The sequence below is a fragment of the Coffea eugenioides genome, chromosome 2, assembly GCF_003713205.1.
Source record: "Coffea eugenioides isolate CCC68of chromosome 2, Ceug_1.0, whole genome shotgun sequence".
NCBI classification, from domain to species: Eukaryota; Viridiplantae; Streptophyta; class Magnoliopsida; order Gentianales; family Rubiaceae; genus Coffea; species Coffea eugenioides.
Window position 1 is genome coordinate 57860790 of NC_040036.1, and position 17740 is coordinate 57878529.

The 17740-nt window shown below is 39.5% G+C and overlaps 1 protein-coding gene across 1 annotated transcript; it reads right to left on the bottom strand.

Moving 5' to 3' along the window:
• Positions 1 to 10383: 10383 nt before the first annotated feature.
• LOC113759956 lies at positions 10384 to 11913 on the bottom strand. The gene has a single exon (XM_027302535.1). The coding sequence runs from the start codon at positions 11911 to 11913 to the stop codon at positions 10384 to 10386; it is 1530 nt and encodes a 509-aa protein (XP_027158336.1).
• Between the last annotated feature and the right edge of the window lie 5827 nt (positions 11914 to 17740).

Genomic DNA, 17740 nt, shown 5'->3' on the forward strand with positions numbered 1-17740 from the left:
AAAAAGCTTGTGGATCCAGAGGCATGTTTGGACCACCTTGAGGCTGAAATCCTTGCCCATAGGGAGGATAGAACGGAGGATTTTGAGTATAAGTATACTGTGGGTTGAAAACTCCCTCAAAAGTGGTTTGAATTGGAGGAATGACAAACGGTTCTGATTTCAGTTGTTTGACGGGCGCAGGCTCGGGCTGCACTCCGCTACTAATGAGCTCGTCGATCAACTTCTTTTGGGCGGCCATTTCAGATGCCATTTCCCCAAATTTGGTGAGTAATTCAGTCAACTGAACCCCGGGACTTGTGGCTTCCGGCTGGGTAGTTGCAGCGGTCTTATCAGACGATTCTGGCTGAGTACTCATGTCTACACGATTCCTTTGGGCTTTACTTCGGGATCGCGTAATAATGGGGCTTCGACAAGAAGCTATGTTTAAAATTTACGTGGAATTTTTGAAAGATTGCCTTTAGATTTAACCCTCGCTTAGTTATTCCAATAAAAATAAAGAAAAGGAAAAGAAAAAGGCAAGAGTTAGTAGATATCCAGAAAATTCGGATGCATGTCCTATGGGGGGGAACCCTTTTTGTGCCAAGGGTAGGCCTAGCATGAAAATGCAATCCTCTGAGGTAGGCACTATACCATACCTGATGAATCCGATCAATTGATTGAGTGACAAATAATTTTGAAAAAATTGGTCAATTGGAGTGACGAGAGACACTTGTCAAAATGAGGTCAACGTCTGAATGGATTGCTTGTTTTGATTGACACACAAAATGACGTGAGAAAGAGCCTACTCTTGATAGGATTGCAATGTTTAGACTAGGTCATTCAGTGAACCATAGACCGAAACCCTAAGAGAGGAAAATCAGGTCAAATGGATAGGATGAAATTGATGATTTATTCAAAATCGACCGAATTGCATTAAAAATAGGTAGACTTGGTCAACTGAATTGAATGAAATTGATGATCTCTTCAAAATCAACTTGATTGCTTTAAAAATGGGTAAATTGGCCAAATGAATGAAATGGAGTTAATGATTTACTCAAAAATCGGCCAAATCACCCTAAAAGGGTAAATTGGTCGAATGAATTGATGATTTATTCAAAAATCGACCGGATGACCCTAGAAAAGGGTAAATTGGTCAAATGAATGAAATGGAGTTAATGATTTACTCAAAAATCGGCCAAATCACCCTAAAAGGGTAAATTGGTCGAATGAATTGAATAAAATTGATGATTTATTGAAAAATTGATCTATCCACTGGTAGTTCTAAACATTTATTGCGATGCATTAGTCTATGAGCCTTCTAAAATCAAATTTTGGCCTCAATTTATTTATCATCTCAATATTGAGGAATTACTTGTGAATTTCTTCAAATTAATGTTCTTTAAGCAAGGGGTTTTTACCAATGTTGACAAAAATGGCCAAAAGTGATTATTAGACGCTCATATTCCAATGTGCAAAAATTGCTTTGCCATTTTAGAAAAGATCGAATCCCACCTTACCTTGTGCACAACCCCTTTGGATGGTACAAAATATAAACGTGCAAGTCTCCTTGGATTAAGTATCCGAGACATGAGGTGGTTTATTCCTAACATGGGATCCCCTAAATGGCATTCCCTTTCTAGGGTTTATGCATGATGCCATTTTATTAAAGCAGTAAAATGTGCAATTCGAAATGAAACGTTACTTAAGGAACCCTTTATTTGCCAGGGTAGGCCTGAAATGGCATGGTATTATTAATTTACGAATGAAATATACCGAAATTTCTAAACGTGCAATAACCTATGTATAAGGGTAGGTCCTAAAAGTGGATCGTGCCAGACCTCTTATTTCCTAACGTTTGTGAATGCAAAAGACAAGAGACAAGGAAAGTTAGTTCAACACATAATCACATAACACGTTGGACAATTTAGATAATATAAAAAGCAACAAAGATATATAAGGAAAGGGGTGGGATCCCTCCCCTCGTGAATGGTGTTCCTAATAAGGTAAGGTCGACTCTACCCTAGGCAATTCTAATATGGATGCATGAGGTTGGGGTTCGCTAATGCATCTAGACTCGATAAGCTCAGGTCCCCGAGCCTTCAGACTTGGAAACCAAAGGTCATCACTCCCAAGGTTCCTTGTTGGTGGCTCGAGTGATTCCCCAGACATTGCTACGCACACGTCGTGTCACGGCCACATGTCTGAGTGAATCTATCAAAAATCCTCAATCTTCGACTAAAAGCTAAAGGCTATTAACCCAAAGCTTAAAGCGAAAGATTAAGTGACCCCTCGGATCGAGCTACGAACACGTCGTGTCACGATCACACGTCCAAGTGGGTCGCCTAAAATCCTAACAGGGCGGAGTGGCATGACAAGCCACTAAAAGAAAAAATAAATGGGGGGTGAAAAAATTAAAGCGTATGCACGTATGCTAGTGCTCGTTTGGAGGGGAGGGATCGAGGACCAACGCGAGGCTCTAGGGTAATGTCCCCCCACCTAAATGCAATGCAAAGCGCGAAATAAAACAAGTACAACATACATCCAATCAACCAATCATACATACGTGAGTGAGGGAATAGTTTGATACGCGCGCGCGTGGCAAAAAGTCCTAAAATGGAAAATGCAACCCTAATATCCAAATGCTATGCATAAGAAGGGTAGAAAAAAGGAAAAGAATAGCTAAATCGAATGCTTGGACCCACTTAGGAATTCCCCAGTGGAGTCGCCAATCTGTCGCGCCCCACTTTTTGAAATGTGAGAGTAGTGTGTAAGAGATGTATCTGAACGTGTGTGAAAGTGAAATAAAAGGCCGTGGGATTGTGAAATGCGACGGTTTGGCCAAAGATATAGTTCAAAAAGGGTTTTTTGAATGGAAAATGGAGTCGCCACTTGGTATAGAGTTAGGGTGTACCAAATCACCCAAAAATGATTTTTGTTTTTTGAAAGAAAAAAGTAAACAAACCCTTTTAAATAACTTTTAGGTCTACGTAACCAAAGAAAGGGATCGGGGGTCACATTTGATAAGGGAGAAGGCAAAGGCAAAGCCTAAGGCACTCCCTTATTCTAGCCAAAGCTAGTTGCGTGACTTAGCCCCACTTTTCCTAATTCTTCTACCCAAAATATGCGTTGCATGTTGGATGTGACTAATGGACATGGAAAAGAAATGCAATCCTAAATCTAAAATGTCTCTTACGAGGCTTTTTGGTCCCAACCACATGAGTTGTGGTGGCCAATAAGGAAAGTCCTCATAGAGGTCGCGAATGATGCAAATGAAGGCTCAAGTATGAGTGCAAGTGTGAAAATGTAAGAAAACGTGCATGTGTGCAAATATAAGACAAGTGCATGTGTGCAAATTGAGAAAATAAAGGTGTTTGTGTGCAAATGGATGAAAATATGATAGTAGATACATATAAGTGCAATTGGGTGCAATTTGTGAGGTAGAAATAAATAAGTGATAGGAAGAAAGTGGTGAGAAAGTGTGGATTGAGAAAAGTATAAGTAGTGAGAAAATGTGGATAAAAGAGTGAGGAGGTGATATGATAAAAATGAAAGTGTATGACCCTAAAGGAATGCATCAAGTCGGGTACGGGAATGACTCCTAACTTCACGACTTTGATTTTTCCTTTGATTAGAAGGGAGAACTAGCGTGCTAAGGCTATTTTGTAGCCACACTCGCTCGTTTCCCTTATCGAAAGGGGACTCTCAAGCAAATGTAACCTATGACTAGCATGAGGATGTAAAAGCCTAAAATGAAGGGGAAAGGGTTGAAGGGGCATGCGAAATGCTAAAAAACTAAGAAAAATGCATGAAATGTAGTGAGACATGCGATTATGAACTAGCGAGGGAAATCCCTAAGGGTCTAGCGTTGGACTAGCCCATATCTATGAATTCCTACTAGCGTTGGACTAGTGGAAACGGACAATGAGCCACAACTAGCGTTGGACTAGTGTGGTGACGTGTATTCATCCATCACATCCATCCATGACTATAGAAAGCAAGTAGACATGCCAATCACCTATAAACACGTAGCACATAACACTTAGCATGCTCGACTAAATGCAAGAGCCTAATAAAGCAAATTAACACGTAGCAACAAAAGCAAGTAATCAAGCTAATGAACCTACTACATTTGCTAACTAAAAACAAAAGGGGAAGGGAAAAAATGGACAAAAATGCTCTCCAAGCCCTATCTATTACAAGCCAAGAGGTGTACACATACCCCATAAAGAATAACTTAATAAAAGCAAAAGCAAATGAATAAATGAAAGGAATTAAGGAAAGGCAAGGAAAGCAAAGTAGACATGCAATTCTCACTTACCACGTTGGATCATATAGGGGAGACAAAAAAGGGATAAAAGAAGTTATACCTCCCCCGTTTGTGATGCTAATAAAGTGAACAAGACTTAACTTGGGCTATAGTCACCAAAGAAAGAGTTAACTTGAGCTAAAACCATCAAAACAAAGGATTAATGCATCACTTTAGCGGTAAAATGTAAATAAGCTAATTTGAATCCACCAAGTCATCGAATCCTTCCTCAATTGCAACTTAAAAATGGTCAAATAATGCATAATTTCCAAGCAAAAGTGAATCATTGATCAAATTTCTAAAATAGAAAAATGACTAAGGACCCACTAGCAACCACTAACCAATCAATCAAAGCCAATTGAAACATTTTAGGAACTTAAAGGTCCACAAGTAAAGAAAGGGCCAAGTAAAAATTCAAATTGCAATTAATTTAGGATCTGATTGCAAGAAATTAAAACATAATTGAGCCATAGTAAAATAAAGGGAAGCTTAGAGGCCAAGGTGCAATTTTTAGAAAATTTCCATGCAAGTTCATGCAAGCTACGTGGGCAAACATTTTACAATAGAGCTTCAGCAATTGATGAAGCTCTCGGCAAGATTCTGTTGCACATCTTCATGCACAAGGTTCCACCATTTCAGCAAAGCAGATTCATACAATAGATTTGAAATTACTCCAATTTAAACATGGCTAAACATCCCTTAACAATGCAAATAATTGGAAGAATTTTCATGCAAAAATGGCTGGCCAACTTGTTGTTAGATCATCTGCCACTTAACAAAGCTTTGCAATATAACTCCATGATATCCGATGTAGTAGCATGTGAAACAACTATCGTTCAAACATCAAAAACTTCCAGCAACAAGCGAATCAAACTCTTCAAACAATCTAAAACACACAACTAGCAAAAATGAAGTTTGCTGCAATTTTCTGCTGCAAACCGAAAGATGATCATGCGAAGTAATGGGAATGAATGCTTAGTGACTTGCCCATCCAAAACTCAATGCTATAGTTTCCTACCCATATTGCTAATCATTACTCAAATGTAAGGATTTATCTCCTGGAAATTCTAATAAGAAAACTGAATATAAAATGTAACAGAGGGATCTGAACTTGGATCAGCTCATGTTTCAGCATTTGCATGATAATGTTTACTGCTATAACAAACCAGAAACTTGCAAGAAAACAACAAAGAAAGTTTGAAAACAAAGCTAAGCATTCTATACAACTGACATTTCACAAAACTGATCATGCAAACCAGGAGAACTATAGCAGGGAGGGTCCAACAACATGCATTTTCAACAAAAAACAATTTCAGGCAATCTGATCGAAGCTTTCTAAAAGCCATAGAAATTTATCTACCCATCAAACGTTCTAGCCTGTTTTCTATAGCATCGGACCAAAACACATAACCCCAACATCAAACATTCCATGGCTCTAAGCTACCCCATTCCAGTTTCATACACAAAAAGAAACAAAGGCACGGCCATGAACTCCCACCAATGACTGAGTTTCATTATCAACTAAATACATTAACACAACATCAAAAGCTTGGACGGACCCAAGATCATGAAGCCCAAAACCTGAACACAATTCATCATTTTAATCATATGCAAATATGGTAGAAGCCTTGAACCAACTATCAAAGCAAAAAGGGCAAGAGGATGCGGCAATCAATTTTACCTCAGCTATCCCAGGATTTGTTACCAAATCCGCCGTTGGCAATGACGCTTGTCGGGCATTGGCAGTGACAAAGAGTTGAGGTGGTGGAATCGGCTGTAGTAGAACGCTGGTTGCAACAGCAACGGCGTTTCTCCTTTTTCTTTCTCAAAAGACTTCCTCCTGCCCAAACTTTTTCCTTTTCACTCTGGTTTTTCTGGTTTTCTCTCCACAGTTTCTTTCCTTCTCAAAGCTGCATTCTTTCTTTTTCCTAAGCCCTAACCACTACTGGATTCTCCTCCCCCCTCAAATTTCCCTCGGCCCAAGAGTTCTTGGTCCGTAGCTTTTCGTTTCTTTCTTTTCTGGTTCCTCTAACCACCGCTCCCAATCTCCCTTTCTATCTTCTAGCCGACTCCCTTTTTGCTTTTCTCTCCTGCGTTCTTCCTTGCTTGTCTAGCCCGTAGGTTCTAGTGTTTCCCTTTTCTGTTTCAGCCCTCTTCCGATCTAGCCGTCGCCCTCACTCGATTATTGCTTCCAGTCGCCACCCCTGGATTCACTCTTTTCCTTTATCAGCCCTCACCAATACTTTCTGGTTTCTTCTTTTGCGCTTTTTTCTCCAGCCGTCGCCTCTTCTCCCCGCTCCCTTTCTTTTGTTCCTTTCTAAAACCTCCCCCCGTTCAATCCTCCTTGGCTGCGGTTTCTTTTTAGCCTTTTATATCAAGTGAGAAACCCTACAAACCCTCTTTTGGATGGCTAGAAACCAACCTCCTCAAGCCCTTCTCCCTTGGCCATCCGATGGCCATTCTACGTGAAACAATTTTTTTTTTTTTTAAGAGTTAAGTAATAAAGAAAAATAACCACTGAAATAAAAATAAATAAAAATGGGCAAAACGAGCCATAAAAAGATAAAAATAAAATGCTAATTAATTTCCTTTTTTCGCTTGATGATTTTCTCTTTTCTTTTTTTTTTCAATCGATAAACAATAACATGAATTTGAAAAGGATTAAAATACATTTTTGTGAAGGATTTTTCTTTTTCTTTTCAATAAATTCCTACGCTAAAATTACTCAAAAATAAAATAATAACATAAAATACAATAAATAAAAAACTAAAGAAAATACAAGAAATCAATACAAAACTAACTCTAAAAATTTGGTGTCTACAGTTTGCCCCTCTTTGTCTGAGTTTTGAAAAAACTTGAGAAAAAGAAGTAGACACCAAATACTCACCTGTGTTATTCGGCTATGAGCGTCTCGAAAGATGGACGCTTTAGAAATGGGGACTGACCCAAACAGAAAATTAAACGGGACTGGCCCGAACAAGAAATTTAATCCGGGACTGACCCGAACAAGAAATTTAAAACGGGACTGACCCGAACAGGAATTTAAAACGGGACTGACCCGAACAGAAATTTAAAACGGAACTGACCCGAACAGAAATGTAAATGGGATAGACCCACGGGATAGACCCGGACAGAAATGTAAATGGGATAGACCCACGGGATAGACTCGGACAAAAATTTAAATGGGATAGACCCACGGGATAGATCCGGACAGAAATGTAAATGGGATAGACCCACGGGATAGACCCGTAAATGGGATAGACCCACAGGATAGACTCGGACAGAAATGTAAATGGGATAGACTCACGGGATAGACCCGAACAGAAATGTAAATGGGATAAACCCGCACAGAAATGTAAATGGGATAGACCCACGGGATAGACCCGGACAAAAATTTAAATGGGATAGACCCAAACAGAAATGTAAATGGGATAGACCCACGGGATAGAAATTGAAAATCGGGACTGACCCGAGACAGGAATGTAAATGCGGGATTTCACTGGGGAAATTTAAACAATGAATTGAATTTTTACCTGGGAGTAGTTCAAACTTTTGTACCAAGAGGGAGATTTTGATCTCTGTAGCTGAAGCGATAGCTGATGTTATTTCTTATGATCAAGCTTTGCCAAATTATCACTTCGTCTTTGCTTACTGGGGAGCTTTTTCTGACGTCGATTTAGGTGCGAAAAGAAGTGTGGTTGTTTTTGTTTGTAAATGCAACGTTCCTGCAAGAAAAGAAGAAATAATGGACTTGCCACCATCATTCGATCCGGTTTACCTTGAGAATCGTGTAAACATGAGTCTTTTGATGCCTTTGCCAACTTTTGCTGCGGCATCTGACTTAGTTGGATTTGTCGCTTCCAAACGTTTATGCTTTTCCCAGACTGACCGGGTATGCATTTTGCCATATTGTGAAACTTGTGTAATCAGCTTTGCTGAATCTCAACCATTTCCGAAAGATGACTGAATCCAAGTATGCTTTGGATAAACCATGGGGGTTGTTATTTGCCAAAATTTGATGACTAAAAGAAAGTAATTTCACATGTCATGCAGAAATGAATGTGCAAAAGAATGCAAACACAAACAACTGTGCTTAAAAATGTCATGAATACAAGCAATTGAGAAAAATGAGTTTCATAAGAATGTATTTTGCAGAAAAGGTGTTTTACAAAGTGACGCAGCTTTCGACCGACAGATGTCATATTCAATCCTCTGGATATCTTTGTTCTGGAATTCAATATTGGCAGAAGTATGACAAAAATGAGGAGAAATCCCAATGAACCAAGTCACCAGTTGTTTCTCCTCGTGTTCGCTCGCTGCAGAACCCTACCTTGACGCCTTTTCGGGTTTTCACCAAGGTTGTCCCCACCCCTTTTATTTTGTTTTTTCCTTTTCTTTTCTTTTCTTCATTTTCTTTTTTTTTCTTTTTCTTTTTCTCTTTTTCTTTGTTTTTTCTTTCTTCTTTTTTTCGAGGCGCTCTTTCGGGTTTTCACCTAAAGAACAATGAAACATCTCGACCATGATTGACTCATAAATTATGAGTTAAAGATTTCTGGTATCAGTAAAATGCACTTCCCTTGTGAGATTAGGCGAATGCATTATGGGCATCACTTGCCAGTTGATTGACAAATTTCCTAATAGAAATACAACAAATGACGAAAGCCAGGACTTTGGGCTTTGTAATGAGGTCAGGTAGAGTGTTTTTCAAGAAAAGTTGAGGCTTGAAAGCAACTTGTTCTTATGAGAGGTGAAATAACCTGAGATTGCATCATTTGAAATCATCTCCAATTTTGAATGAAACTGAGGAAAATTTGCCCTAGTTTGATTGAATTCTTTCTCTTTGTATTTTTCATTGCATTTTCCTCACTTTTGCATTTTCCTTCAAAAACTAAATTTGCCCCAGTGTGGGGTTTTCCTTTCCTTTCTTATCATCTCTTTTCAAAATGAATCTGCCTCAGTGTGGGGTTTGCAATTCTCAAGGGCTGCCAAACGAAAATTTGTCAATTCTGATGGCTCAAAGGGGACAAGTAGGGATAAAATGCTTTAAATGTAAAAGAAGATGGCCTGACTTGCATTTCGCCATTTGCATGAATTTCTAAAGAAAATTTGCATGATCAAATGAAAATCTTCTTGCACATGTCTGAGTTGATAGGTTGAGGGAATGTTTGCCTATCCATTTCTGCCAAAATAAGTGTTCCGCTAGGTAATACCTTTTGGACAATGAACAGCCCCTTCTGATTTTGAGCAAATTTGCCTCTGCCTTCATCTTGTATTGGCAAAGTTTGCTTGAGTGCTTTGCCGCCTTCCTCAAAATGTATGCTGATGAAACTTCTTGTTGTAGGCTCAGGCCATGCATTTTTATAACATTTCATGACAAACGGCATTCTTTGGTCGAACTCCCATTAGAGTGTACAAAGATAGAATTTCTGCTGCTGCAAACGAGACTGCTTCCAACCATCTGTACACCTTGACACATAGTCAAACCCTTAATCATCTCCTTTTCTGCTTTTGTCCAAACGAATGCTGATTTATGTCTTCTTGACCTCATTCTCAGTGCCAATGTGAACAATTGCTGTGGCTTCTAGGTTTGGTTCGAATTTCTCCACATGTTGTTCAAGATTTTTGAAAAAGAATCAAATACTTTCTCATTATCACTCTCGCTTTGAAATCTGGGTTCCAAAATTCTCAAGTCGTGAGTGAGATAGAGATTGCCATTATTGAATTCCAGAATAGTGATATCCAAAGGGTCAAATAGTTTTATTTTTTGGCCATCTGAAAGAATTAACGAACTTGGAATAATAAGCAAACAAATATACAACAAACAAATGAACAAGCAATATGACCGAAATATAAACAAACGAATAAACAAAATAACATGACAAGATGACTTGTGCATTTTCATAAAACCTTTGATTGAAAGCGGAAACAAAAAGAAAGCAAGTGGAAATGAAATGAAAACATGTGCAAACTTTTAGTCGAAGGTAAAGATGCTTTCATTAGCTATTTACAGATGCAAAAGCATTTTCATGAGTTCGCATGAATGACAAACCCCTTTAGGTTTACCGAAACTCCTTCTGAATAGGCAGAAACTCGGCTGTTCAATTGGAAATTGATCCTTCAGGGATGTCGGGAAATTCTGCATCATTTCCAAACACCTCAGCCTTACTTGACGAGTTTCTAATAGGCTCCTTAAATTTCGTATTGTCCATAATAACCCCAATGGTGTTATCGTACTCTGGCAGGGGGTTCTTATCCACATTTGGCGCTTGTGCCTCTTTTCTTCTAATTACAATCTCTCCAGCTTCAACCATGTCTTGAATTTTATGCTTGAGTGCTTTACACTCAGCAATCGGATGGCCGGGTGCCCCTGAATGATAAGCACAGACGGCTTGTGGGTTATACCCAACGGGCATACCATACGGATAGGTTGGAGGGGGAATGATACCTATTTTCCCGGCAGCCTTCAATTGGTCATATAATTGATCCAAAGGCCTGTCGAGATTGGTGAATGTGCGGTTACGTCCCGGGTTGTTGGCTTTAGGGGGTTGAGGATAGTTGTAAATGGGTCTGTTTGGTGGAGGCATTCTTGGATTGAATAGAGGCCGATGACGGTTTTGGTGTGGATTTGGTTGAGAAATTTGAAAAGGGGCTAAAGATGGGTTAGTATAGCTTGGGCGAGATCGATGGGGGTTGATATTGGTAGTATATACATGGTGAGGGTTTGAATAGTAAGGGTAAGATGGTTCGTAGGTTGGATTGTGTTGGTATTGGGGTCTGGGTGAAGGGTTGTGACTCCAGACAAAAGTTACATCCCCCTCTTTCTTTTTAAACTGTGGTCCTTTCCCACTACTTCCTTGCCCTTGCAAAGCTTCTACTTGTGATTTTAGGGCAGAGACGTTAACAATTTTTCCGACTCTCACAAAATCATCATATTCTTCGAGTTTATTCACAATCGCAGCAAATGAACACCCGGTCATACGGAAGATTTCTTCGAAGTGTGGAGGATCATGCGCCTTTATGAAAGTGCGAACAATTTCATCTTCGGTCATCGGAGGCTCAACCTTGGCAGCTATCTTTCTCCATCTTTTGGCGTATGTCTTATGATCTTCAGATGGTCGCCTCTTTGTGCCTTCCAATGTAGTTCTAGTAGGTGCTAGCTCGCAGTTATATTCGTATTGTCTGATGAAGGCGTTGGATAGATCAAGCCAAGTCTTTACCTCCTCTGGCTTTAAGTTGGAATACCAGTCGAGTGCGTCCCCTTCCAGACTTTCTGGAAATAACCTTAATGGCAAGTTTTCGTCATCTACGGGTCTGCCCAACTTGTTGGCAAACAAACGCAAGTGTGTCTTAGGGTTGCCTGTACCATCATACTTATTGAACTTCGGGGTTTTGAACCCTACGGGCAGCTGTACATTTGGAAACAGGCACAGATCATCGTAGTCTAACACCCCTTGTTTGCTTAAACCTTGATTTTTCCTGATGAACTCATCGAAACGATCCAACCGCTTAAGTAGCTTGATATCCACCGGGGCAGACGACTCTCCCACTTCTGGCTTGGTTTGAACAGGGTGCTCTGGCACAACAGGCTCTGCGGTAGTCTGATAAAAAGCTTGTGGATCCAGAGGCATGTTTGGACCACCTTGAGGCTGAAATCCTTGCCCATAGGGAGGATAGAACGGAGGATTTTGAGTATAAGTATACTGTGGGTTGAAAACTCCCTCAAAAGTGGTTTGAATTGGAGGAATGACAAACGGTTCTGATTTCAGTTGTTTGACGGGCGCAGGCTCGGGCTGCACTCCGCTACTAATGAGCTCGTCGATCAACTTCTTTTGGGCGGCCATTTCAGATGCCATTTCCCCAAATTTGGTGAGTAATTCAGTCAACTGAACCCCGGGACTTGTGGCTTCCGGCTGGGTAGTTGCAGCGGTCTTATCAGACGATTCTGGCTGAGTACTCATGTCTACACGATTCCTTTGGGCTTTACTTCGGGATCGCGTAATAATGGGGCTTCGACAAGAAGCTATGTTTAAAATTTACGTGGAATTTTTGAAAGATTGCCTTTAGATTTAACCCTCGCTTAGTTATTCCAATAAAAATAAAGAAAAGGAAAAGAAAAAGGCAAGAGTTAGTAGATATCCAGAAAATTCGGATGCATGTCCTATGGGGGGGAACCCTTTTTGTGCCAAGGGTAGGCCTAGCATGAAAATGCAATCCTCTGAGGTAGGCACTATACCATACCTGATGAATCCGATCAATTGATTGAGTGACAAATAATTTTGAAAAAATTGGTCAATTGGAGTGACGAGAGACACTTGTCAAAATGAGGTCAACGTCTGAATGGATTGCTTGTTTTGATTGACACACAAAATGACGTGAGAAAGAGCCTACTCTTGATAGGATTGCAATGTTTAGACTAGGTCATTCAGTGAACCATAGACCGAAACCCTAAGAGAGGAAAATCAGGTCAAATGGATAGGATGAAATTGATGATTTATTCAAAATCGACCGAATTGCATTAAAAATAGGTAGACTTGGTCAACTGAATTGAATGAAATTGATGATCTCTTCAAAATCAACTTGATTGCTTTAAAAATGGGTAAATTGGCCAAATGAATGAAATGGAGTTAATGATTTACTCAAAAATCGGCCAAATCACCCTAAAAGGGTAAATTGGTCGAATGAATTGATGATTTATTCAAAAATCGACCGGATGACCCTAGAAAAGGGTAAATTGGTCAAATGAATGAAATGGAGTTAATGATTTACTCAAAAATCGGCCAAATCACCCTAAAAGGGTAAATTGGTCGAATGAATTGAATAAAATTGATGATTTATTGAAAAATTGATCTATCCACTGGTAGTTCTAAACATTTATTGCGATGCATTAGTCTATGAGCCTTCTAAAATCAAATTTTGGCCTCAATTTATTTATCATCTCAATATTGAGGAATTACTTGTGAATTTCTTCAAATTAATGTTCTTTAAGCAAGGGGTTTTTACCAATGTTGACAAAAATGGCCAAAAGTGATTATTAGACGCTCATATTCCAATGTGCAAAAATTGCTTTGCCATTTTAGAAAAGATCGAATCCCACCTTACCTTGTGCACAACCCCTTTGGATGGTACAAAATATAAACGTGCAAGTCTCCTTGGATTAAGTATCCGAGACATGAGGTGGTTTATTCCTAACATGGGATCCCCTAAATGGCATTCCCTTTCTAGGGTTTATGCATGATGCCATTTTATTAAAGCAGTAAAATGTGCAATTCGAAATGAAACGTTACTTAAGGAACCCTTTATTTGCCAGGGTAGGCCTGAAATGGCATGGTATTATTAATTTACGAATGAAATATACCGAAATTTCTAAACGTGCAATAACCTATGTATAAGGGTAGGTCCTAAAAGTGGATCGTGCCAGACCTCTTATTTCCTAACGTTTGTGAATGCAAAAGACAAGAGACAAGGAAAGTTAGTTCAACACATAATCACATAACACGTTGGACAATTTAGATAATATAAAAAGCAACAAAGATATATAAGGAAAGGGGTGGGATCCCTCCCCTCGTGAATGGTGTTCCTAATAAGGTAAGGTCGACTCTACCCTAGGCAATTCTAATATGGATGCATGAGGTTGGGGTTCGCTAATGCATCTAGACTCGATAAGCTCAGGTCCCCGAGCCTTCAGACTTGGAAACCAAAGGTCATCACTCCCAAGGTTCCTTGTTGGTGGCTCGAGTGATTCCCCAGACATTGCTACGCACACGTCGTGTCACGGCCACATGTCTGAGTGAATCTATCAAAAATCCTCAATCTTCGACTAAAAGCTAAAGGCTATTAACCCAAAGCTTAAAGCGAAAGATTAAGTGACCCCTCGGATCGAGCTACGAACACGTCGTGTCACGATCACACGTCCAAGTGGGTCGCCTAAAATCCTAACAGGGCGGAGTGGCATGACAAGCCACTAAAAGAAAAAATAAATGGGGGGTGAAAAAATTAAAGCGTATGCACGTATGCTAGTGCTCGTTTGGAGGGGAGGGATCGAGGACCAACGCGAGGCTCTAGGGTAATGTCCCCCCACCTAAATGCAATGCAAAGCGCGAAATAAAACAAGTACAACATACATCCAATCAACCAATCATACATACGTGAGTGAGGGAATAGTTTGATACGCGCGCGCGTGGCAAAAAGTCCTAAAATGGAAAATGCAACCCTAATATCCAAATGCTATGCATAAGAAGGGTAGAAAAAAGGAAAAGAATAGCTAAATCGAATGCTTGGACCCACTTAGGAATTCCCCAGTGGAGTCGCCAATCTGTCGCGCCCCACTTTTTGAAATGTGAGAGTAGTGTGTAAGAGATGTATCTGAACGTGTGTGAAAGTGAAATAAAAGGCCGTGGGATTGTGAAATGCGACGGTTTGGCCAAAGATATAGTTCAAAAAGGGTTTTTTGAATGGAAAATGGAGTCGCCACTTGGTATAGAGTTAGGGTGTACCAAATCACCCAAAAATGATTTTTGTTTTTTGAAAGAAAAAAGTAAACAAACCCTTTTAAATAACTTTTAGGTCTACGTAACCAAAGAAAGGGATCGGGGGTCACATTTGATAAGGGAGAAGGCAAAGGCAAAGCCTAAGGCACTCCCTTATTCTAGCCAAAGCTAGTTGCGTGACTTAGCCCCACTTTTCCTAATTCTTCTACCCAAAATATGCGTTGCATGTTGGATGTGACTAATGGACATGGAAAAGAAATGCAATCCTAAATCTAAAATGTCTCTTACGAGGCTTTTTGGTCCCAACCACATGAGTTGTGGTGGCCAATAAGGAAAGTCCTCATAGAGGTCGCGAATGATGCAAATGAAGGCTCAAGTATGAGTGCAAGTGTGAAAATGTAAGAAAACGTGCATGTGTGCAAATATAAGACAAGTGCATGTGTGCAAATTGAGAAAATAAAGGTGTTTGTGTGCAAATGGATGAAAATATGATAGTAGATACATATAAGTGCAATTGGGTGCAATTTGTGAGGTAGAAATAAATAAGTGATAGGAAGAAAGTGGTGAGAAAGTGTGGATTGAGAAAAGTATAAGTAGTGAGAAAATGTGGATAAAAGAGTGAGGAGGTGATATGATAAAAATGAAAGTGTATGACCCTAAAGGAATGCATCAAGTCGGGTACGGGAATGACTCCTAACTTCACGACTTTGATTTTTCCTTTGATTAGAAGGGAGAACTAGCGTGCTAAGGCTATTTTGTAGCCACACTCGCTCGTTTCCCTTATCGAAAGGGGACTCTCAAGCAAATGTAACCTATGACTAGCATGAGGATGTAAAAGCCTAAAATGAAGGGGAAAGGGTTGAAGGGGCATGCGAAATGCTAAAAAACTAAGAAAAATGCATGAAATGTAGTGAGACATGCGATTATGAACTAGCGAGGGAAATCCCTAAGGGTCTAGCGTTGGACTAGCCCATATCTATGAATTCCTACTAGCGTTGGACTAGTGGAAACGGACAATGAGCCACAACTAGCGTTGGACTAGTGTGGTGACGTGTATTCATCCATCACATCCATCCATGACTATAGAAAGCAAGTAGACATGCCAATCACCTATAAACACGTAGCACATAACACTTAGCATGCTCGACTAAATGCAAGAGCCTAATAAAGCAAATTAACACGTAGCAACAAAAGCAAGTAATCAAGCTAATGAACCTACTACATTTGCTAACTAAAAACAAAAGGGGAAGGGAAAAAATGGACAAAAATGCTCTCCAAGCCCTATCTATTACAAGCCAAGAGGTGTACACATACCCCATAAAGAATAACTTAATAAAAGCAAAAGCAAATGAATAAATGAAAGGAATTAAGGAAAGGCAAGGAAAGCAAAGTAGACATGCAATTCTCACTTAGCACGTTGGATCATATAGGGGAGACAAAAAAGGGATAAAAGAAGTTATACCTCTCCCGTTTGTGATGCTAATAAAGTGAACAAGACTTAACTTGGGCTATAGTCACCAAAGAAAGAGATAACTTGAGCTAAAACCATCAAAACAAAGGATTAATGCATCACTTTAGCGGTAAAATGTAAATAAGCTAATTTGAATCCACCAAGTCATCGAATCCTTCCTCAATTGCAACTTAAAAATGGTCAAATAATGCATAATTTCCAAGCAAAAGTGAATCATTGATCAAATTTCTAAAATAGAAAAATGACTAAGGACCCACTAGCAACCACTAACCAATCAATCAAAGCCAATTGAAACATTTTAGGAACTTAAAGGTCCACAAGTAAAGAAAGGGCCAAGTAAAGATTCAAATTGCAATTAATTTAGGATCTGATTGCAAGAAATTAAAACATAATTGAGCCATAGTAAAATAAAGGGAAGCTTAGAGGCCAAGGTGCAATTTTCAGAAAATTTCCATGCAAGTTCATGCAAGCTACGTGGGCAAACATTTTACAATAGAGCTTCAGCAATTGATGAAGCTCTCGGCAAGATTCTGTTGCACATCTTCATGCACAAGGTTCCACCATTTCAGCAAAGCAGATTCATACAATAGCTTTGAAATTACTCCAATTTAAACATGGCTAAACATCCCTTAACAATGCAAATAATTGGAAGAATTTTCATGCAAAAATGGCTGGCCAACTTGTTGTTAGATCATCTGCCACTTAACAAAGCTTTGCAATATAACTCCATGATATCCGATGTAGTAGCATGTGAAACAACTATCGTTCAAACATCAAACACTTCCAGCAACAAGCGAATCAAACCCTTCAAACAATCTAAAACACACAACAAGCAAAAATGAAGTTTGCTGCAATTTTCTGCTGCAAACCGAAAGATGATCATGCGAAGTAATGGGAATGAATGCTTAGTGACTTGCCCATCCAAAACTCAATGCTATAGTTTCCTACCCATATTGCTAATCATTACTCAAATGTAAGGATTTATCTCCTGGAAATTCTAATAAGAAAACTGAATATAAAATGCAACAGAGGGATCTGAACTTGGATCAGCTCATGTTTCAGCATTTGCATGATAATGTTTACTGCTATAACAAACCAGAAACTTGCAAGAAAACAACAAAGAAAGTTTGAAAACAAAGCTAAGCATTCTATACAACTGACATTTCACAAAGCTGATCATGCAAACCAGGAGAACTATAGCAGGGAGGGTCCAACAGCATGCATTTTCAACAAAAACAATTTCAGGCAATCTGACCGAAGCTTTCTAAAAGCCATAGAAATTTATCTACCCATCAAACGTTCTAGCCTGTTTTCTATAGCTTCGGACCAAAACACATAACCCCAACATCAAACATTCCATGGCTCTAAGCTACCCCATTCCAGTTTCATACACAAAAAGAAACAAAGGCACGGCCATGAACTCCCACCAATGACTGAGTTTCATTATCAACTAAATACATTAACACAACATCAAAAGCTTGGACGGACCCAAGATCA